The sequence below is a fragment of the Alternaria viburni genome (assembly GCF_023758015.1).
Source record: "Alternaria viburni strain BMP 2772 chromosome Unknown scaffold_20, whole genome shotgun sequence".
NCBI classification, from domain to species: Eukaryota; Fungi; Ascomycota; class Dothideomycetes; order Pleosporales; family Pleosporaceae; genus Alternaria; species Alternaria viburni.
In genome coordinates, this window is record NW_026055789.1 from 275495 (window position 1) to 298303 (window position 22809).

Genomic DNA, 22809 nt, shown 5'->3' on the forward strand with positions numbered 1-22809 from the left:
ATAAGCCGAGTGTACTGGAGGAGAGAGAGCTATTTAAGCAGCTGATTGCAAGGCAGGGATGGTTGATCTTGGAAACGGGAGCACCGATGGGTCAATGGGGTCAATCAAGATCTAGTCCCTGGTGACAGAAGCCTTGGTATTGGAGCTAAGCGCGTTTGATAGGTGCGTGTCGCAGCGTGCAAGGAGGCTACGGGCGACGTACCTGATGCGATGCTGGTTCTTGGTCGGCACTGCCCCGCCCAAATGCGCGCCGACGTCATCAGACACCCCGCCATCGCGGAACCTGAAACTAGTCCCTTTGCGAGGCCAAGCTCCGCTATCGCGTCTTGCACGTGCGAGCGACCTTGCGACTACCTAGGTAACCTTGCGACTGTGACCTTGGAATTTTGAATTGCTTCTTTGAGGGATTTCAGCTGGATCGACGCGTCTGTGCTGTTGTCGTCATCGCCATGATACCCATCACGATTATCACGGGCTTCTTGGGCTCGGGAAAAACAAGTATGTAGTAATTTTCAGCTGCTTTCTTCCGCACCTAGTTCCACAGTACCAGCGCGTCGCATTGCGCGTGGATAAGAAGTCAGGAACGTGTGAATCACAGTCAACAAGTTTGTAGTCCTGCTAACAATCTCGCAGCGCTCATCCTGAACCTAATCCCCCAATTACCCAAAACCTACAAACTCGCTCTCCTCAAGAACGAATATGGCGACATCAAAGTCGACACAGCGCTTGCCTCCTCAGCCGCCATATCAGGCGTGCAAGAATTGCTCAATGGATGCATATGTTGCAACCTCGTCGGGCAGCTCTCCGACGCCCTCGAAACGCTCGCCAACGACGTAAACCCCGACCGCATAGTCATCGAGACCTCCGGCTCTGCCTTCCCCGCAACCCTCGCCATGGAAGTAAACCGGCTGAGCAGGGAGACGGGCAAATACGTTCTAGACGGCGTGATGAGTGTGATTGACGTGGAGAATTGGAAGGGCTACGAAGACACGAGCTACACGGCGAAAATGCAGGCACGCTACACCGATCTCATTGTTCTCAACAAGCATGAGCTTGTTAGCGAGAGACGGTTGGAGGATGTTGAGGATGCAGTGCTGGCCCTGGAGGTGGAGCCACAAATACCCAGGACGAAGAGCAGGAAGGGGTGGGTGGATAAGGATATTGTGTTTGGACTGGATGCGAGGCTGGCAGGGGTCACTGAGGAGAATGGAAGCGCGCACGCACATGAACACGACCATGATCATTCCAGCGAAGTCGAGGTCCTCACAGTCACACTGAAAAGCCAGGATGGAAACAGTAGTGTCGACACTGCGAAACTCGCCAAACTCCTCGAAGACCCAACAAAAGACGAGGTATACCGGATAAAAGGCATATTGTATTCTTCGACGCCACCGAAATCATCGGACGCTGATGCGGGCGCGCACCAGAAAGTACAGGAGGGTCGAGCAAGATATATTCTGAACTGGTCATTCGGTCGCTGGACGTTTACAGCTGTTCCGTTACCAGCTGGCGGGAGCTCTAGTGAAGAAGAGCCGGTTTTGAGGTTGACGGTTATTACGGCGAGGTATGAGTCGACTAAGTGGAAGAAGCAGATTGAGTCGTGTGGGCTCATTGCGTTGGAGGGTGATGCGGAGGGTTCGTTGGCGGTTGAGAAGATAGGGTAGATGGGGAGTGTTGCCATTTGTGATATACCCGATTCAACGATTAAACTTGTAGAGTAGACTAAATCAACCAAGACGCCTTTTTTCGTGTCCAATATTCTGGTGTTCTTCCTAATGGATGTTTGCGCGATTGGGGGCTAGCGTGTGGGGCGCTCGTGTCAGACGTGCTCAGCTCCTTCCTCCCGTCACCTCCTCACCAAAGACATCATACCCACGGCATGCATCACGACACCTTTGCCCGAGACATAACTGCTACGCATAGTCTTCCGTCTCCATTTGTTCTACCGTATTGCATTTGTCTGCTCTAGTAGGCTACCTTATCGGTCTGCCTGACCTTCAAAACTCAGACGTAGGCTTCTTCCGCGCTTTCAGTGACGGCGCTGAACGTCTCTATCCCTTTTTCATCAACATGCTGCATAATATACAGTCAATTGTCTACTTGCTAGCACCATGTCTCCTTTCCAAGAAGCCCGTCTTCTTCTCCTTCTTTTGAGACCCTAGTGGTGACCCCGAGAGCATCTTATTCAACTCTTCCGCTGCTGCCAGATCATCGACGAACCCTTTCTGGTGTTGAACGAGGCCGAAAACCTCGTCACGCCGAACCTGGTCCCAGTGCTTGTAACCATGCGCCAAGATAGCTGCGACAATGAGATGTTTCAGCAACCCCTCTTCGTCCTCACATATCTTGTCGTCCCCATATGTCCACTTGACAAAGTCCTTCGTGGCGATCGGCGTAAAGTGGCCTCTGAAGAGAAGCTGTTCTATCAACTTGGCGTACGCGGCGTCGATTAAAGCCGGGTATTTCAGAAACTCAGCGAACTTGATCATTTCCAGGCTGAATTCCACCGACTTCATGTCGCGGGTGAAATCGTTGTAGATTCTGTCAGGTTTATTCTCTGCATGCGCGATGTTCGACACTTCCGTCTCTACATTTCGTTGATACGTTCCGAGGTAGAGGAAATTGACGAATCGGTCGACAATGATTGAAGAGAATGCAGGAAAAGGTATATCGCACGGACGCTCTGGAGTCTAAGTCTTCGCTGTAAGCATACCGCCACGCTCCAGTAACTTGGATTTGGGTATACATACGCCTTTAAAGAGACACTGCAGAATCCAATCCGCACTTGGGCCACCGAGCATCCAGGCTGAATGTACCGGGAACAGAATTCCATTTGAATCGAGGAGAAGATCGCAACCCAACTTGGAGTGAAGGACCTTGTTAGCATGCCTGTCTGGTCAGTGCGAGTACTCAGAAGGCTGAATCGACATACCCGACGCGTTCAGTTTCTACCGTCGGTATCTTCAGATGGTCGTTCTTGGAGGCAACCCGCAGAAGGTTCTCGAGCGACATCCATTTCGAAGCAGCGGACTTCGGCGTCATTGCAAACAACATGGCGCCTAGCTGGACTGATTCAAATCCAGAGATAGCAGCTCTATGGGCGCAAGAAGGTGAGGGAAAGGAAGTGAGCAAACAAATATGTTAGGAAACGACCAGTGTGGCGCAAAGCAATTACCTAATAGGGAGTGCGAGCAATGTCCTTTCACTGAGTTCTATTCTACCGAGAACGCGTGCAAAAAGGAAGGGCCTGCCCGAAATCGAACTTACGGCAGCCAAAAAGAAAACCCACGATCGCAGAGTAGCAAACCCAACACAGCCATCCTTGCCATGCAACATTGTCCGAGCCAAGTCGCTACTGATGATATGGTTCGGAATACATGGTAAGATATATTTGAGTTGAGATCGTGTCAATAGTCCTGACTGACCGTCCTTTGGATCTGGTTCCGAGACAAAACACTCATGTGTATTTTGCAAGTTGCCAATACGCGCCACCCTGACTTCTCCAATCTACGCACTCTCGGATAACAGCCAGCTTTTGAACGGTCTATCGGATTGATCTCGAGAGCTAGAAGTGACCACAGGATGGTCAACTTCACTCTTACTACCAAAAGAGGTCTAGTCTCTGTTCGCTTAGCTGTCCATGACCAAAGTCTGAGATTGATCGAGCGGGGCCATCACTATCTGCACAACAAGACGACCGTAACTATGAGCCACAACAACAAAAATCTCATCATGGCGACACCGGTTCAGACAAAGCCCACCCAGAACGCCAATGAAAGCAAGGTCAAGAAGACGTCCAAGAAGCGCCAGCTCGACGATGACGAGGCGGACTACACCATCGATACTCCCGGCGCTCGCGATATCACCGCTTCAAAGCGGGGCTCTTGTCACACTGCCGTCGCCAAGCTCAAGATGTCGGGCAAAATGGCAAAAAACGACATGATGCGCAAAGACACAGTTCAGGGAAGGTACGTGACCCCACATCCGCGCGCAAGTAGGCCGGCTCTGATCAAATCAGTATGTTGAGTCTTCTATTCCATGGCTTGCTGTGCGATCTCGTCATTGCTGGTCCCAATGATAGCGCTTGGAAAGTGCCTAGGGGTATCGCCATGCTCTATTCCCAGAAGATGTCGAAAGACTTGGTAAGCACAAACACTCCAGCTAGATGCTTCAATATAGTGGTCTGGTACTAACGTTTCTTGGAGAGCTCGCCAATGACGCAGACGATCAAGATGCCCAACCATCCGGCTCATGCAATCGATTGCTGTGTCGCGCACATCAAGCACGTTGGCGACTACCGCGTCGTTAAGATGCTAGATCAACATCAGCTATATCATGCGACTACACCCCCCTCCACCAAGCCCCCCATCCCAAAAGGCATCACGGCTTCCCATATCCACGTCGATGTCCTCATCTTGGCTATCGAATGGCAGATGGAGAACCTCAGGCACTATGCACACATTGAACTGGCCAACAGCCTGGGCAAGCCATCGTCACCTACCTTTGACGAGTTCGAGAAGTTGGTACTGGAGACGGGCATATTCACTGCCAAGTATTGCAGGGCCCCTATCTGTGACGATACTGCCGTCAACAACGCCCTTACCGCTCTTGGTACCTACGCCGCCCTTCACAACGAGACGTGGTTCAAGACCCGTCGCATCGCGTACAGTGAACTCCTTCCCAAGGCACCGTACCTCTCTAAATACCGCGACTTGGCTTTGGCTGATCTCCCGGAGTTCATTCAAGCTCATCACCTCGCTGGTAAGAAAGCCAGGCTTACTGACTCTGGACGCGGATTTGAAGACGTCAAGATGCGGTCGTCGATGCTTATGGATACAGATGAGTAGGCGCGTGACTCCACAGTGCTGAATGGGACATCCAAGCTTGATCATGACACTGAGCCTATCTGACTTCTAGCGGTGTTCGGAGGGGTTAGCAATAGCCCAGTGTAGAGTTGTCGACTACGGTCATGGTTTGTGAAGGCGTCGGTACCAGTTCATGGATGTTTGCCGTATACGAAATATTTGGCATGATGGTACTGAAGGGTACAAAAGATGATGTGTTCCTCTAACATGTCAACATGATCTCCTTCGTCAGTCAGTTTCCCATGGAAACACTCCCGGCATATGTATGCAAAGTATATCTGGGTGGTGATAAGTGTATGTGGCCGCGAAGTCCAGGATGAAACAGCCCATGTGAGCCATACCTAATGAACCCTTTTGGAAGTCATCTCATGTCGCGGTTGTTCTCGTCATCACGTCCGATTTCTTAAGCAATGGACGATGTAAGGTAAGACATATTGCATTATATATACAGTCATTACATGCCCAGTCATCGAACTTTTTCAAGCTCCCACGATTAATAGCTGAGCTTCCAAACTCCTCTTCCAGTCATTAACTACATAAATATCCATCTCGCAGTAAACCATGATGTCGATTTACAACATACCAAGAGCGAGTCCAAGAGCACCAATACCCATGGCGGCGCCAGCAGTCTTCATAGCAGCAGGGTTGCTAGTCTCGGCAGGGACAGTGTTGGTGTCGGTGTCTGTCTCGGTGGTGGTGGCAACGAGGCCGTCGCTACCGGTGGTGACAATGACGGCTACGGAAGTGGTCTGGATGACGGAGGTGACGGAAACGGTGTTGGTGTCAGTGACAGTGTTGGTGTCGACGGCCGTTGTTTGGACTGCGCCAGCGCCTCCTCCAACTACGGTGGTGGTCTGGTATGCGCAGTCGGTGAGGAGACGGTACTGGTCGCTGCCGTCGTCGTTGTCGTTGCCGTTGTACTGCCTGACGCAGGCCTCGCACTGTGGGATCAACTGGTTTGCGTTGTTGGCTGTGCAGATGCACTGGAGGACAGCGGATGAGTCGTCGTCTGTAGCATTGTTAGATTCTTATTGTTCGTTGTTAGGTGCGGTACTTACTGCTGTCGTTCTTGCAACCGTTGGTGATGGAACCGACTTGTGCGCAGACATCAGTGCACTCCGCGGGGATGTTGTCGAAGTCGAAGTCAGTGTCCTGAGCAGCAGCGAAGGCCGCAAGAGCGGAGATGATGGTGAGCTTTGAGAAGAGCATATTGATTGATTGATTGATCGAAGTTCGACTTGTTGAGAGTGAGTGTAGCGGTTTTGAATAGAGTGGAGATGATGAGAAGGCTGATTGTTGTGATGATGGGCTTTCAACATGTCGAGCATGGTGACTCTTATACCAAATGTGCTCCTGCTTCCATCGCCCATCGGACAGTCTCCGCCCTGGCTTCTGCAGAGGAATCAGGTACCATGGTATTACCAGAGCCGTCGTACCCGAGTTCGCTCATGCACTTGATGAGATGGCATGCACCATCGACCTCTGGCATTGGCTTTGCTGTTTGCTAGACGTTATGATAGCGCCCCGATGGAAAGGGCCAAATGCAAAGTGACATCACACTTATCATTTGCATGTCGTTCTGGTCGAACCTGGAGGCCAGGCACAGTGTGTCTGGATGCCGCCAAGCGATTGAAGCATACGAAGGTTTCGCGGAGCCACGCGATGGACATGGAGACAGCGCAGGCCGACGTCATTGGTGCTTGGCACGGCGAATGTGGATCCACCCGAGCAACCGAGCGATCACGGCCGATCATCCGGAAAGCTTGTCGTTTGCTCCAGAACGCGCCGACTTTGCGGAGGAAAAACTGGAGAACGTAGGCTTAGGCCGCATGAAACGTTGTTAGTCCGGCTGTACGGCAAACATCGTCAGACGGCGGCGAACTTCTTTCTGGTAGCTGTTACCCCTGTATGACGCAAACATGCAAATACTTATGCTTTTGAAGTCAGTATGTCATGGCTTGTACCAAGCTTCAAATCACGTAGTGTGTCTGAACCTCGCTGTCAAATGGCTTGTTCGGGAACGCAGAGCCTCCCAACATTGAACCTGGTATCTCATTGACGTCGGAGCATCAATGCGTAGCTTAGCATTAGAATTAGAATTTGTTGATAGTGCTTCAACGGAAAGACCGGAGTGGCCATCGAATTGTTTGGCTGTCAATGCATGGAGCATCCTGAAGTAGGATCTGTCTGGTATCATCTTGGTAAAGCTACGCAGGCCAAGAATGGCTGAACCCACTCGTGATAGGCTGTCGACTAGCATCTTGCCGAGGAAGCGTCTTGTACAACAAGCGTGATACATGGTCCACTGGTTGAAGCTTGAGAGCAACGGATCGTGTCGGCTCGAACGGAAGACTGAACAGTCTATCAGTGAGTATGATACCTAAGTTTTGTTCATGAGTCTCATCGACAACAATTAGTGTGACATCGGCAAATCTGCCTATACGATACTGCTGTTGACTGCCATAAGTGGCTAACATCACGTTGATTCCTCGGAGGCGAAGTTCCCACTGCGCATTGCTTTACAGCGTCGTCTTGGCAGCCCGCGCTACCACAGTTTCTAGGCCGTCATTAGCTGCATACGCTAGGGGCGTGGCAGGAACATACCGTTGTTCTAACTGGCATGACCGGCGACATGGCAAACCAGTAGGGCGGCTCTATAATAGCCACTGCGGGTAGAACATAGCGCGAGGTTAGACAATGCCGTCAGAGCCGTGTGTAGGTTCGCTGTTGCCGTTGCCGCCTCCAATCGCGTGAAGATGGAAAGTCGAGGCTCTGAGTCCGTTGCTGTGCTGATCTCAGCAGCCTTCGCCACGTAAGAGATAGTCAACCACTGCTAAACGACGAACAGTCGGCGCTGTCTAGGAGCGTACATATGTCCATTTGGAATGTGTTCCAGCAACCCAGAAGAGTGCGCATGCGATACGATGTCGAGGTAACTTGGATTGACAGCAAGCCGCTTCTGAAAGTACCGGTCGGGAACGTAGGCTAAGTATTTTCGTAGAAATGGAGAGGAAAGGATGTGTCGGCGACTACGTCCACTGAACATAATTGCGGAAGCCGACCAAAACCGAGCACATGGATGCCATCGATACAGTTTCTGCGGAGGCGTTAATGTGTTCTTGTGGGCTCGCGCTCGAATTTGAAGTCTTTTCGTGAGGGACTTTGGGTGTGTACATTGGTGGGTTGGTAAGTCGATAACGGTGGTTTGCCAGGGTTCGTCGAGGTGTTGATGTGTGTCCATTCACCACGGAAGATACTATACCCTTTGCATAATTACTTGTAATTCCATCTCTACCTGTGCGCATTAGCATAATTCTGATCAAATAGCTGTAAATAAGCGTTCCTTACGCGTATTATGTGCGACTGCTGGGTCTCCGTTGCATATTTCCTCCAGAAGGGAGCGGGTTCACCTGCGCATCGACATGGACTGGATCTTTGGACATTGCGTTGCACAATACAGCGCGGGTAAGCGCTCATGCCTCGTGATGACAGTCGTTCGATTCGCAGGAAGTTGCTGAGACGTGGCTATCGTGGTAGGTGGTTGTGGATGTTGCTTGAAGTTCAAATGAATGCGTCAGCGTCCAGGTGGTCTGATCTCGAACGGGAATAGCAGATCAGCACTGTCATTATCCCCGGCCGCTCCTTCTTACTTAATCCGTAGGGGTAACTACATCTGCTCACTCATCACAGGCCCAGGCACGTCTCTCAACTGATGATCTTTCATTCACACTGGCAGTTAAATGATGAAAGAATGTGTTGTATTTACCACCAGTACTCCCACACAACCCCAAATGCTCCAAACCAATCGTCACACATTTGTGTATCATACCCGGGTATCATTGCCACTCAAAGACTGCACACACTACTACTAGGACACATTTCAAACAGACACGGTGAGAGACATGCCTGTCCTTTTTCTAACTCATGCCAACATGATCCTCAAAAGGACAGATGCGATGTAAAACCTTACAACAGCACGTACCCTCTACCTAGCTTGCACGGCCGGAAAGTAGCGGGGTCCGGAGTACCCATAGAACTGGACGCTCTCAATATCGATATTGCCGTCGTGTTTCGGGCTCCAGAACTTGAGTAGGACGTGTCTTCCCGAACTGGAGGATGCGTTAGTAAACCGATGGCTCCCCAGGGTGACCAGACCAAACTTACATTGCAGGGTGAAATTTGATTGTGATCTTATTCTTGTTCTTCGCAATGAAGAAGCGCGCATGTGGGGGTATGAGTGGCTCGTCGTGGGTTCGTTCGGAAGGTTCAATGCGGCTGGGCGCAGCTACACGAGACGCTCGGATAGGCTCAAGATAGCGCTCTCTCCGCTCCCGCCATTCGCTGTATGTGCTGTAGTCGAGAGCCGGCGCGCGACGCAGCGGACCCAGGCGAGGAATGACTTCATCGTCATCGTCGTCGCTGTCTGGACGCCAACGGCTTTCTCTTCGAAGGCGGTCGGCCATGATGGCAGCACTGGGTACTTCTTCGTTGGAGTCCGAGTCTTCATCCTCGCTGGCAGCAGTAGTAACGGTAAAAGGCGGTGGGGTAGGTGCAGAAATGCCGGCCGGACCGCTGTAAGAGTCATCCGCTGCGTGATCGCAATTATCACCCTCTGCTTCGTCTTCGTGTTCTACCATCTGGCGCATTATCCGCCGACGTTCAGAGTCGGAGCGCAAAGATGATATCCAGTTCGCAGATTCGGCATTCAGCCTTTCACTGCGGAGACGAAGATTCTCTATGCGCTCCTCCATGTCCTCGCGAGGGCCCTGATTTGAGTATTGCCACACCGAAGGATCTTCAAGAGCCTCTCGCAACGACATGTGTTCGTTGGCCTCGTTTGGGGAACTGGGGGTCGGAGACATCAGTGGCGATGGAGTGTCGTAGCGGAGATTGTAGGCTGAGGTGCCGGACAGGAGTTCATCTGCAGACATGGATACAAATACAAGACCTTCTTGAACGCTGGTGTCAGGTTAGCAATGATCAAAGACGAAGCGGAGACACATACGGAGCCGTAAATCCACGGTCCGGTGCTCGAATGACGATCTTCTCCAAGGCGAAGGGGGCTTCTCCGATGTGCTTCAAGAGAAGATTGCACTGGGAGCTCTCGCTGCAGTATACACTTTTGTCGTTCCTCAAGACATTCTGAACCCTGTATAGCCCAGGTGGATTGTCTCTGCGATGCTCACCGCCGTCACAGCTTATGATCTCCATGCGCAGACGCCCAGGCACTACCTGACCCCTGTGGCCGTACTTGAAGCACATGTACTCGGCAGCAGCGTTACTGTCATGTTCCAACTTCCTTCGCTTATGTCTGCGCTCGCCGTTGAGTTGCACGATGGGGCTACGAGAGCGGGTCTGTGTGTTCGAAATGGTAAAGGGATTGCTTGTTGGTAAGTCACTCAGTGAGTCAAGAACATCGTTGGTGGCGTCCATGTCGGCCAGGCGCTGTTCCCTCGTGCGGGCCTGAGAGCGGCGGAGGTAGCTTTCGCTCGGTACGGCGCGAGGTCGGTTGGGGTTTGCAGTGGGCGGCCGGCGAGCAAGATTATCCGCTGCGTCGCTATCACGTGGGGGACCAAATAGGCGGTGCAGCGGGCCTCTTCTGGTTGACGTGCGAGTGCGCACGCGGCGGGCAGGGTCTCTGGGGGATGACGTCGCATCGTAAGCGGCGGGCGTGGGCTCGGCTAGAGAGCGCAGCGCATTTCGTGATGCGCTCGTAGAGGCAGAGCGAGAGACGGTCGGCGGCGAGGTCGAGGCGTGGGGAAAGTCAAAGCTGCCCGTCGTGAAGGCCAGTGGGAAAGGCGCAGGCGGTGGGGACGGAGAGGAGGGTGGTCTGGGCATTGGTGACGTCGGCGCTCGCTCCCATTGAGGAGACGAGGTATGGCGAGTAGTTAGGCTCACACGCAGAGGAGAGACTAGTAGTTTACGGTGGGAGGGTAGGAGACGGCACTTGTCGAGGCTGAGGCGACGAACAAGCAACGCATCTTCTGGCCGGTCCCGTGTGGTTGGCACGCGGGGTGCGCACGGGCCACCGCAGAGCCGCACAGGCAGGCTACGAGGGTGCGAGGTAATGCCGTCACCGCTAGCTGCCTTTACTCGGCCCTCTGCAAGACGCCCGTCTAGCTTGAATCAGCCCATACGCAGCCAGCGTCTTGCTCCGGTCCACCAGCTATCTGACTGCCCTGCGTGATTGCGCAGTCAACATCTCGCATACGCGTCTCTTTACGTCTATATACATACCCGCGCGACGACAAACACCATGGCTGATCTCACCGAGCCGTCCCCGGTACCTCCGCCGGTGACCAATGGCGCGTTGCCTGCTGCATTGCCTGCCGAGGACGCAGCTGGCGAGACAGTCGCCGCCATCGCTGAGGCCGACAAGATATCCGCAGGTAAGCGCGACGCAATGGCAGTCGCAGCAGTGCTAACTTCCGCGCTCAGATGAAATCGCCCTCTACGACCGCCAAATCCGCCTCTGGGGCGTCGCGGCGCAAGAGAAGATCCGCACCGCCAACATCCTGCTCGTCTCCATCAAAGCCCTCGCCAACGAGGTCGCCAAGAACCTTGTCCTCGCCGGCATAGGCTCCATCACCCTCGCAGACCACGAAGTCGTGACCGAAGATGATCTGGGCGCGCAATTCTTGATCAGCGACACCGATGTAGGCAAGAACCGCGCAGAGGCAGCGTTGCCTCAGGTGCAAAAGCTCAACCCACGCGTCACCGTCAAGACCCTCACCACCGACATCCGCAACGAGCAAGATCCCAACTTCTACGCCGCCTACGACATCATCATATGCACCGACATGGACTTCCTCTCCACCTCCGCCCTCAACGCCGGTGCGCGCATAGCACGGAAACCATTCTACGCGGGCGCATCACACGGCATGTATGGCTACATCTTCGCCGACCTGGTCGAGCACAACTTCGTTATCGAGCGCGAGAAGAGCAATCGCGACACGCAGGTTGGCGCCGAGAGCACTACAAGGAGCATCAAGAGCGTGCAGGTCAAGAAGGAAAATGGAAAGGTGGTTGAGCTGGTCAACAAGCAGGAGCTCTATAGTCCGTTGATGCTGGTCAAGGACAGTCCACTCCCTGCGGATATTGCGAACAACGCCAGGAGGCTGAAGAGAGTCCATCCCTTACTCACCTGTGTACGCGCATTGTGGGAGTACCAGCGCATGGGCCACGGCATCTACCCTTCGCATACACCAGCAGATCTTCAGGTCTTCACCACCATTGCGAACCTCAAGCACAAGGAGCTGCTTCTTCCTGCCGAGACTCTCAAAGCCGAAGTCCTCCGCAGCTTCCTTCAAAATCTGGGTAGCGAACTGGCACCCGTCACGGCTTTCCTGGGCGGTCAGCTGGCCCAAGATGTCATCAACGTGCTGGGACAACGTGAACAGCCAATTCAGAACCTCATGCTGTTTGACGGTGAGGACAGTTCAGGACCCGTCTATGCGCTGCATCCTATCTTCCCTGGAACGCCGTTACCCATCATGTCGAGCATGCCTGTCAACGCGCCGATTTCGATAGTCTGAACTTCAGAAACGGAGATATGAAGCATGATTTGCCAGATATTGCATTGCGCGATTGGATAGCAGCGGTATGGGACATGGAAGAAAAGTAGTGTGGAAGCATGTGGCGGACATAGCACTTGATTGAAAGATACCCAAATGAAATCGCTGAGTTGCCAGCGAAAAGCAATACGATCTAATACTCTCAACACGCACCAATACCACCTGTTACCATTGACACTGCTACTGCGTCTTCTTCTCATCCTTAACATCCCCCTTCCCAATGTTCCTAAACAACATCCAGCATAGCCCCACAAACGCAAACAAAACCACACCCACCGTCCCTCCCTCAACCCACCCAGCCATCCTCGTATCAAGCACAGGCACATCGATCCACTCCACCAACCCACCCGATTCAGTCTGATTCCAGGCCTTAGGCTCCACATGCATGAACCTAGTCTTGGGTCCAAACAAGCCCTCATACCCCAAATGCAAGCGATCAAACGGATTAGACGTATGCTGTGCGCCCGAATCCGCACGACAAGCCCAAAAGACAACAGGCCAAGGAACAGGCAACCTGGCATGAGACGCCGCTTGAGCAGGCATATACCGCAGATGCAACGGTATGCTAACATTCCAGTCCCCCTCCGACACCTCACGATGCGTCGGCAGGTCCTCCCACACGCTCTCCTCCCCATCACCTAGACTGACCTTGGGATACTCGATCTTCTCTGGCTTGGGTGTAGCGAGTTCGAAGAGCGCTGCGGAACCCCAAGCTGGTACGTTCCAGTCTGGGGCTTCGAGATCGGTAGCACCGGCTAGACTGCGGAGACGCTTTAGGTTCTTGTCTGCGAGGAAGAGGGCATCGGAGAATTGGTACTTGTCGATGAAGAGGTAGGAGGGGAGGGTTAGGTGGGTGTGCAGTTTGCAGGAGCGGTCGGGCGGGGTGAGGTGGTGTGCTGGGAAGGTTAGGGTGAGGGTTGGGTGGAGGCCGGTTGGTTGGTTGAAGGAGGTGCTGTAGGTTAGGGGGTGGAGTTTGGGTGGGGCGGTTGGGTTCTTTGAGGCTTGGAGGAGAGGGTAGTGCCGGGTTGGGGTTTGGAAGCGCGTAGGTTCTGTTTGTCGTTAGTGTCTTGTTGTCACGATGTTGTAAAGACAGTGTAGTAGGGAGAATATACGTACTCGGTTTGTCGTCTTGTCCTAGCACTGTCAAGAAACCTCCAAACTGCACATCTTCGGGATCGGCATTTCCCTCCAAACTCAATACCCCAATCTCTACAGTCGCTCCTTTACTTGGCAGCCTGATTGTCTCAGTCCAGCCTTCGTGGGCGGATCCTGCATTGGACGATTCGGCTGTCAGAACAACGCTTCTCGAGATAGTATCGTAGTCCACATCTACATAATCTGACAGAGCAAAGCCATCGATCGCATCCAAACAATAGCTTTTTCCATCTTTTTTGCAAAACTTCTGCTGGAAGAAACTCCTAACTCTGTCGATGTCATCCAAGTAGCTGTAGTACTGCGAAGTGGCCGACATTGAGAAGCGTTCTGAGAGGACTGGCATCTTTGTGGAGCTGGATGATGTTGACAAACACTTCAGGTCCGAAGAGATGAGGGAGTGGAGGCTCGAGCATAGTGCATCATCAGGCGTATCTGATAGAGGCGTGAAGAAGATATGCAGACCAGGTGAGACACGTGATGTGAATGGCGGAGTAGATGCGTAAGGCCTTGGAGATGTCCAACGTAGATGCAATTCGTGCCATTGTTGAAAGACTTTACTTATCTACGTGCCGTTAGGATGAGTTCGCTCTTTTGGTGGACTTGAGAGTGGGTGCAGTACATACTTCTTCAGGTAGCTCATTCAGCCCGAGTGTGATACGGTGTTCCTTTGCAGCATAGACATTATCCAAAGCAAAGTACGGACCAGATTGGTCTTCGCCAACTTGAAGCTGATCGGGAGTAAACTCCTCTGGGTTCGTCACCACATAAGTTATTCGCTGTTTCATGATTGTTGTGATGGAGGTTTCGTTCGAGGTCTGTCCACGCGTGATGCTCGCGATGGCATGTGAGTAGAGCGAGCTAGTGCGGAAGCGGCCCTAGCGTATGTACATCCCTGTAAAGGCCTCGGCGGTGCGTCATCGGCATTCACTGGCGCCGCCAGCTTCTAGATTCACAGCCCCAAAGCACAAGGCATCTCCACCGTGTCCTTTCACATGCTTTTGCCACACGGGTGGTACATGAGTTGTCTTAACCATCCCTATCGAGCACTCTTCTAATCCACGACCTCGCGACAATATGCATCTCCTCAGCTTCCTCTACCCTGCGCTGCTGGCAGCGAGTGGCGCAGAAGCCCTCCGCTCAGACAAAGTCAAGCTCGCTAAGATTGAAAGTCTCACGCTGCGCAAAGGACAGCAAACTTCCGCGCGACGCGTTGACCCTATCCCTCAGGTACGCGTTCATCCTCCGTCTTTCCGCGTACCCCTCCATCCAGCCTACTAATACATCTTAGCTGAAATGCATCGGCGGTTCCGCACGCGGCCTCTACGAACCCGAGATAATGCGCTGCAAGAACAGCGGCTCTGACTACGACGAAGACTCCATACAGTGGACCTGCACCGCCTCGCTCCCCGAAGAATTCAAACTCGGCTCCACAGACGTCATCTGCGAAGGCTACGATTACCCCGAAGACCCATACATCTTGAAAGGAAGCTGCGGTGTAGAGTACCGCCTTGTACTCACGGACAAAGGCCAAGAGAAATACGGGAAGGGAAGAGGAAGGTGGCAGGGCGACGACGACGATGACGACCGACGTGACGGGCCGAAAACCATGGGCGAAAGGATCGCAGGCGGGCTATTCTGGATGCTCTTCGGTGGTGTCGTGTTGTGGATGATATACTCTGCGCTGAGGAACCGCGCACAAGGTCCAGATGGCGGCGCAGCAGGAGGCAACAGACCTGGCTGGGGAGGTGGCGGCGGCGGTGGTGGATGGGGAGGAGGCTACAACGACGACAACGACGACCCGCCTCCACCATACTACCCGAACAATCCCAGCAACCCCAAGTCTGGCTACGGTGCGACACAACCGGCACAAGGCTGGAGGCCAGGCTTCTGGTCTGGTGCGGCAGGTGGCGCTGCTGCTGGATGGGCTGCGGGCCAGTTTGGCAACAGAGGCAACCGGAACAACCAGACGGGCGGCTGGGGCGCTGGCAACGGAAGTGGCAGTCGCTGGAACAATGGCGGAGAGGGTAGCTCAAGGAGTTCGTCTGGTGATAGTTTCTCCAGCACCAGGCATGAGAGCACTGGGTTTGGAGGAACCTCGCGCAGATGATGTGTTGCTTGTAAATTTCTCTATTGGCCTAAGAATGATACCCCCTTTTACGCGTTATGGACATGAATCTATATGACTTGGATGGTTCTGGACATGCGTGTACAGGTATGAATATGATATGCAGTAAGAACAATGAACAAACCCCAAGATCTGATGTGCACCTTCAACGACCCAGGGGCGCTCCCATGAACCACGACATTGACACTAGCCCCTTGATCAAGTCCCTTCCAACTCACTCAAGGAGCAAATGAAACACCTACCCTTAGTTCACGTAAATGACCCAGAAGTCTACATCGCCTTGACATCTTGCAAATTTTCGATTTGACACTGATGACAGCAGTGCACCCGTTCAGTTTTTTTCCTCCCCAGCCCTCCAAGGAATATCCCCCTTCCTCACCTTTACACAAGTCAGCCATCCCACCTTCTGCCCCTCCACATCAAGCAGAGCCTCGTTCTTCGCCAGATCCTCAACGTACGCACTCGCTTCTCTCTTCAAGATCGCCAGATCTTCGCTCAGATTGGATACTGCGGATGGCATGACCTGTTCCATCATACGCCTCATATCCTCGTACGGCATGTATCCCTCTCCCTTCCAGATCTTCCGATAGATGATGGCGCGTCGGAGAGAGCCCTTGTCGTCGTCGTGGAGGTTGGTGAACTCTTGGGCGAGGATGAACCGGAATGTTGACACGATGAACCAGGTGTCGAACTCGGAGTTCGTGACGAGGGATACTGGGTGGCTGCTTGCGCCCCGGCCGACGTTGATAGTGAGTAAGAGCAGGTCACGCTCTATCTCTGTGCAACGTTGGTTTAGCTCGAAGCTCTTAGCCGTGATGAGGCGGACGATCTCTTCTGGGAGAGAGGAGCGCGGCGTCGGCCATGGCCAGCTGGGGTGTGCGCCAGACATGTGTATCAGTGCTTCTGTGTAGATGGACTCGTTGTGCAGAGAGAGCGAGAGGAGAAGCCAGCGTGCGGGATCGTTTTTTATTGCACGCAGAAGCGCATGTCGGTGCTGGAGAAGGGTGGCGTTGATCTGTGATCTTAGGTTGGGGAGATTGTCCAAGCAGCCCAGGTCTCCGGCGAGCTTGGTGAGTTGTTCGGAGTGAGTGAGAGAGGCGGCGATATTTGTAGTCGGGATGTTTATGGGGACGTTATAGAATGCGCTGAAGAGATCGTTGTAGATTTCGATTATGGCAGTGTGGTCTGGAGTGATAGAGAAGGGATTGCTTGAGTCGGAATCCTCGTGCTCAGTCTTGATTGTAACGTCGGCTTCATGGTGACTCCCAGTATCTGAAATGACTGGCTTTTCTTCGGTGGTTTGTTGTTGTACTAATAAAACCTTACCATCAACCTCTTCAATGATGTATGCGGCCCACGCCGGCCCTATCGTAGGCATCATTATGCTTGAAAGTGACTTTGAAAACCATGAGGAAAACCGTGTGAGAATGCTGCTGTGGAGTTGCCATCGTTTCGGTGGAGTGACCAGTTCTGTCTTGATAAAGATGTCGCCTGTTGTGAAGATGGGAAAAGATTCTGCGGTATTATGTAGTATACTGGGTGTATGCGCCACTGTACCATCATGGGATGGTTCACGAAGTGTTTCTGGGGTTGGAGGACCTAGCGTGACCATACCGGCATAAGTGGAGACTTCTGGGGAAGTTCTAATCGGATTGATCTTTGAAGGAGAAATATGTGCCGTGTTTGTTGCGGAATGATGGCCAGGTGAGGGTCGGCTTTTAGCATCGCCAGTTTGCTGCGAGGAAGAGACTGAAACCGCAGAAGACAAATCTGACGAGTCTGCATCTAAACCCGATGGTGGAGTGAGAGACTTTGAGTTATCGATAGTCTTTTCTGATATTGTGCTTTGCGAGCTCGTGGGGTTTGTTGCCGAAATTGTCGAAGCATGTCGCTTACGTGCCTGCACCGGCGATTGCGAACGGTCGCGCTTGTCCATTATGATGTTGTGGGAAGCTGGAATGTAAACGTGCTCCATGAATTTACCTTTGTTCGACGTTCTGTTTGGTAGAGGTAAGACTGGAGACTGGTTGCGTATATATAGTTGTAGAAACCGCTCGGTGAAGGCGTCGAACTGATGGTCATGACAGCAATGAGTCTGTCAGTCGAACGCTACACCCCAGTGTAACGCCTTTGGCCAGCTCTAATAGCAGTCTGAGATGGCGGTCGGTAGGCGAAAGCGTAGATGTCGCCGTGATCATGAGTAGGCTGGTCATCACAAGGTGAGAGACGATCCATGTTCCCATAGGTTGTACACCAACAGCTGTTAGTAAACATGTTCCTGCTTCATAAGTTTTCAATTCTCTAGTGTATTGGAAGTACATTCTAAGCCACTTGTGAAGCTGCGAGACGCTGTAGCACACATCGTGCCACGGTACTCGTCACAAGTGCGCATTCTGGTATTCCTGGAAACCTTCCGCATACTTGGACGATAATCGTTGCGCTCATAAGAAACGTACACCGAAATGCTTGATGTTCATTTCGCTCGTGTTGTTCTTTTGATGTACTTGACATGTTGGAACAGTCTGCCGGACTGGTAGGCCGGCATCCGAGGGTCCTAACCGCCACATAGGTACTACTGTAACAAGTATGCGCGAAGAAGCCTTTTCTAAACAAAGTTCATGCCAGACACATCAGTGATCTCTTGGAATAGTGTAAACGACTGTCGTTTGAACATCGGCGGGACAATCCAGTGTAGAGTAAGAAGTAACATGACTTTGGAAAAGTGGGGCTTGCTAGATGCGAAAAACTGGCGTGGATGTGTGTCCTAGGCGAAGACCTCAGTGTAGCATCCCGCGACGTGAGATAAGCCTTGTTTGCGTATCGCCAGTGTTTTCAGAGCCGTGATAAACGGATTAGTAGCTCCCAAACGAGGGGCTGAATGTGACGTCACGGCATCGCTCATTCTAGAATTACCTGCCGTTGCCGCGGAAGTGACACGAATCTTACGGCAGGAGCAACCTGACGAATTTGTGATCACAGAAGCCTGGTCTTACCCCGGCTGTTAACATTCTGATGCAAAACTCGTACGATTCCTTTTCAACACACCACAAGTGTCCACTGCTAGCCTAGTGGAGGCTAGCTCGGTCATCTCGGAGTTATGTCCGCGCCCATGGGGTCGCTGCCAACATCGCTGTCGCAACTCGTGCTTGATGATCTCCCGACGCCGACCTCAAGAGCGGACGACGATTACGATCCCAACAGCCTTGCATACGACCTGATCAGGTTCACACCCGCGCCGACTGTGATCTTAGACGCGTTGCTCTGTGTGCGCCATGTCTCCGATTCGTTAGTACAGCCTGTGAATAGGATCGTCTAACTCCTGCTATTTGCTGACATCTATCAGTTATGTGACTGCCTCAAACGCAAGAGATCGCGTTGATCTTGTAGGCCGACATGCCGATGACATTTTCGGCATATCCTCCACTATTCCTGCTTTTGCTCCAGCCCATGCGCTAGTAAGCGCTGCATGTCGAACTGGCAACCTCCAGCAATCGAGAGCTGTAACAGATACGGGAATCGCCTGGCATCTGAGAGCAGTCCCAATTCTGCGCCACGGGATATTGCGCTGCATCCAGATGGAATTCCTCGACATCACCGAAGAACATCAGCGACAGCTTGAGTTCAGGGAACGCTCTTATCAGAATGAAACATTCCAATTGCTGGTAGCAACCATCAAGGATTACGCGATCTTTATGCTTGACCCGACAGGGCATGTGGCCACGTGGAATGCAGGAGCCCAGGGTTTCAAGGGATACACTCCAGCCGAGATCATCGGCAAGCACTTCTCGGCCTTTTATTCGCAAGAAGACCGCGAGAATGATAAGCCATCTAGGGAATTACGAGACGCCCTCCGCGACGGAAGATGTGAAGACGAAGGCTGGCGTTTTCGCAAGGATGGATCCAGGTTCTGGGCGAATGTTGTCATCACGCCGGTGTATAGTAAGTATCTCCTCACGCACTACATATGAGACATACACTGACTTCGTTCACCTTCATCCAGAGGACGACATCCTCCTCGGCTTCTCCAAGATCACTAGAGATTTGACGGAAAGACGAAAAGCCGAGAAAAGTCTTATCGCCGCCTATGAAGAGGCATCGAAACTCAAATCGGAGTTCTTAGCCAACATGAGCCACGAGATCCGCACGCCTATGCACGGCATGCTGTCCGCTTTAACGCTACTACTGGACACCAAGCTGGACAACAATCAACAAGAGCTAGCGAATATCATCAAAGAGTCCGGGGACGTGCTTCTTCAGCTAATTGACGACTTTCTCGATTTCAGCAAGCTCGCTTCTGGTAGCTTTTCTATCAGTAACGATATTATAAGCGTAAAGGATATCATTCAATCTGTCTTTCGGGCACATCAGACGTGCCAGAGACCCGAAGTCAAGCTCGAGATCGATATGGACGACAACCTACCTAGTTCCGCTGAAGGAGACTCTCTACGTTATCGACAAGTTGTACAGAATCTCCTATCTAATGCGACAAAGTTCACCGAGCAAGGCTATGTACGAATAGTTGCGCGACTGCAAAAGGAAGACCAAGAGTACTTCACGATTCTGACTGAAGTGATAGACTCAGGCATTGGAGTGCCAGCAAGTGGCTCACAAACCCTATTTACGCCTTTCACTCAGATCGATAACTCCACGACAAAGAGATACAAGGGTACAGGATTGGGCTTGAGTATCTGCAAGTCGCTGGCTGAGCGCATGGGTGGAAGCATTGGCTTTCACCCTAATCCAGAAGGTCCGGGTAGTGTTTTTTGGTTTACCGCCAAGCTCAAAAGATGCAAGCAGCTCAAAGCTTTGGAGGTTCTACAAGAGGGTCTGGCTGGATTGAGCATCCCATCTCCCGTGGTGGCCGACCCGATGGAAACTCTCAAAATCGTCGCTCCTGACAAACGTTTGCTACTTGCGGAAGACAATATCATTAATCGAAAGGTCATGACACGCATGCTTGCTGGCATGGGGTTCAACAATGTGGACACGGCACCGGATGGTAAGGAAGCGGTCTCCAAGGCCTCTATCAACGAATATGACCTGATCCTGATGGACGTCAACATGCCTGTTCAAGACGGGCTCAGCGCTACCCAAGAGATTAGAGCAAATGGACTCCACGTTCCGATCGTAGCCATGACAGCAAATGCTCTCAAAGGCCAGGCGGAGTCGTACATCGCAAAAGGAATGACAGGGTACATCGCCAAACCTGTAGACAGGAGTTTGCTTGTCAAACTCTTGCTCGGATGTCTACAGCAAAATTCCACCAGCTGACGCAGCACGTTAACGGTAGAGATGATCTCTCAAGGGAGGGAACAAATACAATACGTATCATTCCACACAACACGACTTGCAGCAGCGTCAGTGGGCACCACTGGGCGTCGACGCCGCATTAAGACAGTTGACACAAACATTCGGAAGGCAACGATTCCCAACCTAGGAAAGACCTGAACATCCTAGAGCCTACACCGACGTTAGGCCACCTACCTTGCATGTTTCCGTGTTAATGTGGTCTGCAAACCCGTTCAGCCTTTTCCTTTGATAAGGTAGGCGTACAATCATGCCCTCGCCATTTCCGGGAAAGTCCACCTGCAGAAGTCTTGGTACACAGAATTACTATCGCATGGCCTGCAGTCTTGATCTGGCCAATGGCTTTGCGGGTACGTTACCCGACATCTGCCTGCCCTGGAAGCGGACCCACCTGCACACATCAGCACCAAACCGATGTCTATTCGAGTCGCTGGTCATTCCTCAAAAGCGGGCAAGGTTTTCGCATTGCTTTCGCATCGCTTTCGCACTGATGCGAGCGGATGCCTCATCCGCATGCACGGCGCTGTTGGGATGAATGGGGATCCCCTCTTTTGGGCTCCGGCTAGACCATCTTCACCGGCCCCAAGAGAAGCTCTGTCACACGAGATACGTTTGCGAAAAGACACTGGTTATATCGGTATCTATCACACTCTCTGGGGTCAAGACAAGGCATTGTCGTCTTTTCGGATGTCCTTCCTTCCAATCAACAGTTCCCATCCTCTCACGTTGCTTCAAGAAACTTCACGACTGGACGACCGCCAGGCCTCCAGAAGTCTCAGCTGATATCACATGATACTCCGCCTCTTTGCAATATATTTTGTGCTCCAAGTTAGTGTCCAGGCTACTCACTCTTGGTATTTTGGTGGTGGCTGAGCGTAATCGCTAACCCTTGCCGCAGCTAGCCCCACCGTTCACCTCCTACACACTGTCACAACCTCCTAGCAAATAGTGTCCACGATTATTAGAGGGCTATGCATGAGATTCTGGTAATAAGAAACCGCTAAGAAAAGAAATGCTACCTTCTCGCGTTCAATACATACCAGCGTGAGGACCTAACCCCGATAAGCAGCACAGAATAAGGCTTGGCCCTCGTAAGACTCGTCTCGGTATTGCGCACAGCCTGTAGCGAACATATAGTTCGCGATCTTGCACGCGTTTTATATGCCTAATCTGAGGGCCAGGCATATGCAGGCACATACCCGCTCGCAAGAATGTAGCTCAGCCTTGCTAACACTTCCTCAACATACATCAGCCTGAACCGATGTTACCCTAATGAAGCGGCCCCCAACGTGCCGCTTAAGAATCAATCGAGGGTCGTTCCTTTCGGTGCCACTTCTGCTATTCATGTTGTTTCGATCTCTGTGCGACGCTTTTCTTGCAGCTCAGTGAAGCAGACACCTGCTTCGTCTCTCATGGACTCGGATACTACTTAACCCATCATATTTCATTCCACTGCAGAGGCTCTCAGGCACTGCTGCTATGGATACCCCAAAGTTGATGAAGACCGCTTTGATCGAAACGCGAGAGGTCATGGATGATAGTCGCTCGACGCGGTCCAATGCGCACCTGCTACCGAAAGTACCGCCATCTCCAGCAATCAGACCGATAGCAGAACGTCAAGACTCTCGAACGTTTCCTGGTTGGAAAGGACGTCGTATTCATGCATGGAAATCTCCACTACTCATGGTTCTCTTCCTTCTTATTGGCCTGGCGATGAGTGTTGCGCATTGTATCTTTTATCCGAAGCTCAAGGGCCAGATAGTGGGAAAAGCTGATCAGCAAG

The 22809-nt window shown here is 52.3% G+C and overlaps 10 protein-coding genes across 10 annotated transcripts; 5 read left to right on the forward strand and 5 right to left on the reverse strand.

The window, feature by feature from the left end:
- Positions 1–449: 449 nt before the first annotated feature.
- On the forward strand, positions 450–1664 carry J4E79_008442 (uncharacterized protein; the record flags this gene model as incomplete). The annotated part of the gene is made up of 2 exons (XM_049357299.1): positions 450–498; positions 634–1664. 2 exons carry the CDS (start codon positions 450–452, stop codon positions 1662–1664), a joined length of 1080 nt encoding a protein of 359 aa, XP_049208197.1.
- A 432-nt stretch (positions 1665–2096) lies between these two features.
- Positions 2097–3054, reverse strand: J4E79_008443 (uncharacterized protein; the record flags this gene model as incomplete). Its single annotated transcript, XM_049357300.1, has 2 exons — positions 2097–2541; positions 2933–3054. 2 exons carry the CDS (start codon positions 3052–3054, stop codon positions 2097–2099), a joined length of 567 nt encoding a protein of 188 aa, XP_049208198.1.
- Positions 3055–3732: 678 nt separating this feature from the next.
- J4E79_008444 (uncharacterized protein) lies at positions 3733–4847 on the forward strand (the record flags this gene model as incomplete). Its single annotated transcript, XM_049357301.1, has 3 exons — positions 3733–3968; positions 4100–4142; positions 4206–4847. The coding sequence occupies 3 exons, from the start codon at positions 3733–3735 to the stop codon at positions 4845–4847; spliced, it is 921 nt and encodes a 306-aa protein (XP_049208199.1).
- Positions 4848–5437: 590 nt separating this feature from the next.
- Positions 5438–6074, reverse strand: J4E79_008445 (uncharacterized protein; the record flags this gene model as incomplete). The annotated part of the gene is made up of 2 exons (XM_049357302.1): positions 5438–5874; positions 5924–6074. The coding sequence occupies 2 exons, from the start codon at positions 6072–6074 to the stop codon at positions 5438–5440; spliced, it is 588 nt and encodes a 195-aa protein (XP_049208200.1).
- Positions 6075–8850: 2776 nt separating this feature from the next.
- Positions 8851–10703, reverse strand: J4E79_008446 (uncharacterized protein; the record flags this gene model as incomplete). Its single annotated transcript, XM_049357303.1, has 3 exons — positions 8851–8974; positions 9030–9824; positions 9871–10703. 3 exons carry the CDS (start codon positions 10701–10703, stop codon positions 8851–8853), a joined length of 1752 nt encoding a protein of 583 aa, XP_049208201.1.
- Positions 10704–11121: 418 nt separating this feature from the next.
- J4E79_008447 (uncharacterized protein) lies at positions 11122–12400 on the forward strand (the record flags this gene model as incomplete). Its single annotated transcript, XM_049357304.1, has 2 exons — positions 11122–11254; positions 11304–12400. 2 exons carry the CDS (start codon positions 11122–11124, stop codon positions 12398–12400), a joined length of 1230 nt encoding a protein of 409 aa, XP_049208202.1.
- Positions 12401–12619: 219 nt separating this feature from the next.
- On the reverse strand, positions 12620–14379 carry J4E79_008448 (uncharacterized protein; the record flags this gene model as incomplete). The annotated part of the gene is made up of 3 exons (XM_049357305.1): positions 12620–13488; positions 13556–14026; positions 14214–14379. 3 exons carry the CDS (start codon positions 14377–14379, stop codon positions 12620–12622), a joined length of 1506 nt encoding a protein of 501 aa, XP_049208203.1.
- A 289-nt stretch (positions 14380–14668) lies between these two features.
- J4E79_008449 (uncharacterized protein) lies at positions 14669–15701 on the forward strand (the record flags this gene model as incomplete). Its single annotated transcript, XM_049357306.1, has 2 exons — positions 14669–14821; positions 14883–15701. The coding sequence occupies 2 exons, from the start codon at positions 14669–14671 to the stop codon at positions 15699–15701; spliced, it is 972 nt and encodes a 323-aa protein (XP_049208204.1).
- Positions 15702–16050: 349 nt separating this feature from the next.
- Positions 16051–17100, reverse strand: J4E79_008450 (uncharacterized protein; the record flags this gene model as incomplete). The annotated part of the gene is made up of 1 exon (XM_049357307.1): positions 16051–17100. The coding sequence occupies one exon, from the start codon at positions 17098–17100 to the stop codon at positions 16051–16053; it is 1050 nt and encodes a 349-aa protein (XP_049208205.1).
- Positions 17101–19294: 2194 nt separating this feature from the next.
- J4E79_008451 (uncharacterized protein) lies at positions 19295–20990 on the forward strand (the record flags this gene model as incomplete). The annotated part of the gene is made up of 2 exons (XM_049357308.1): positions 19295–19658; positions 19720–20990. 2 exons carry the CDS (start codon positions 19295–19297, stop codon positions 20988–20990), a joined length of 1635 nt encoding a protein of 544 aa, XP_049208206.1.
- Positions 20991–22809: the final 1819 nt, after the last annotated feature.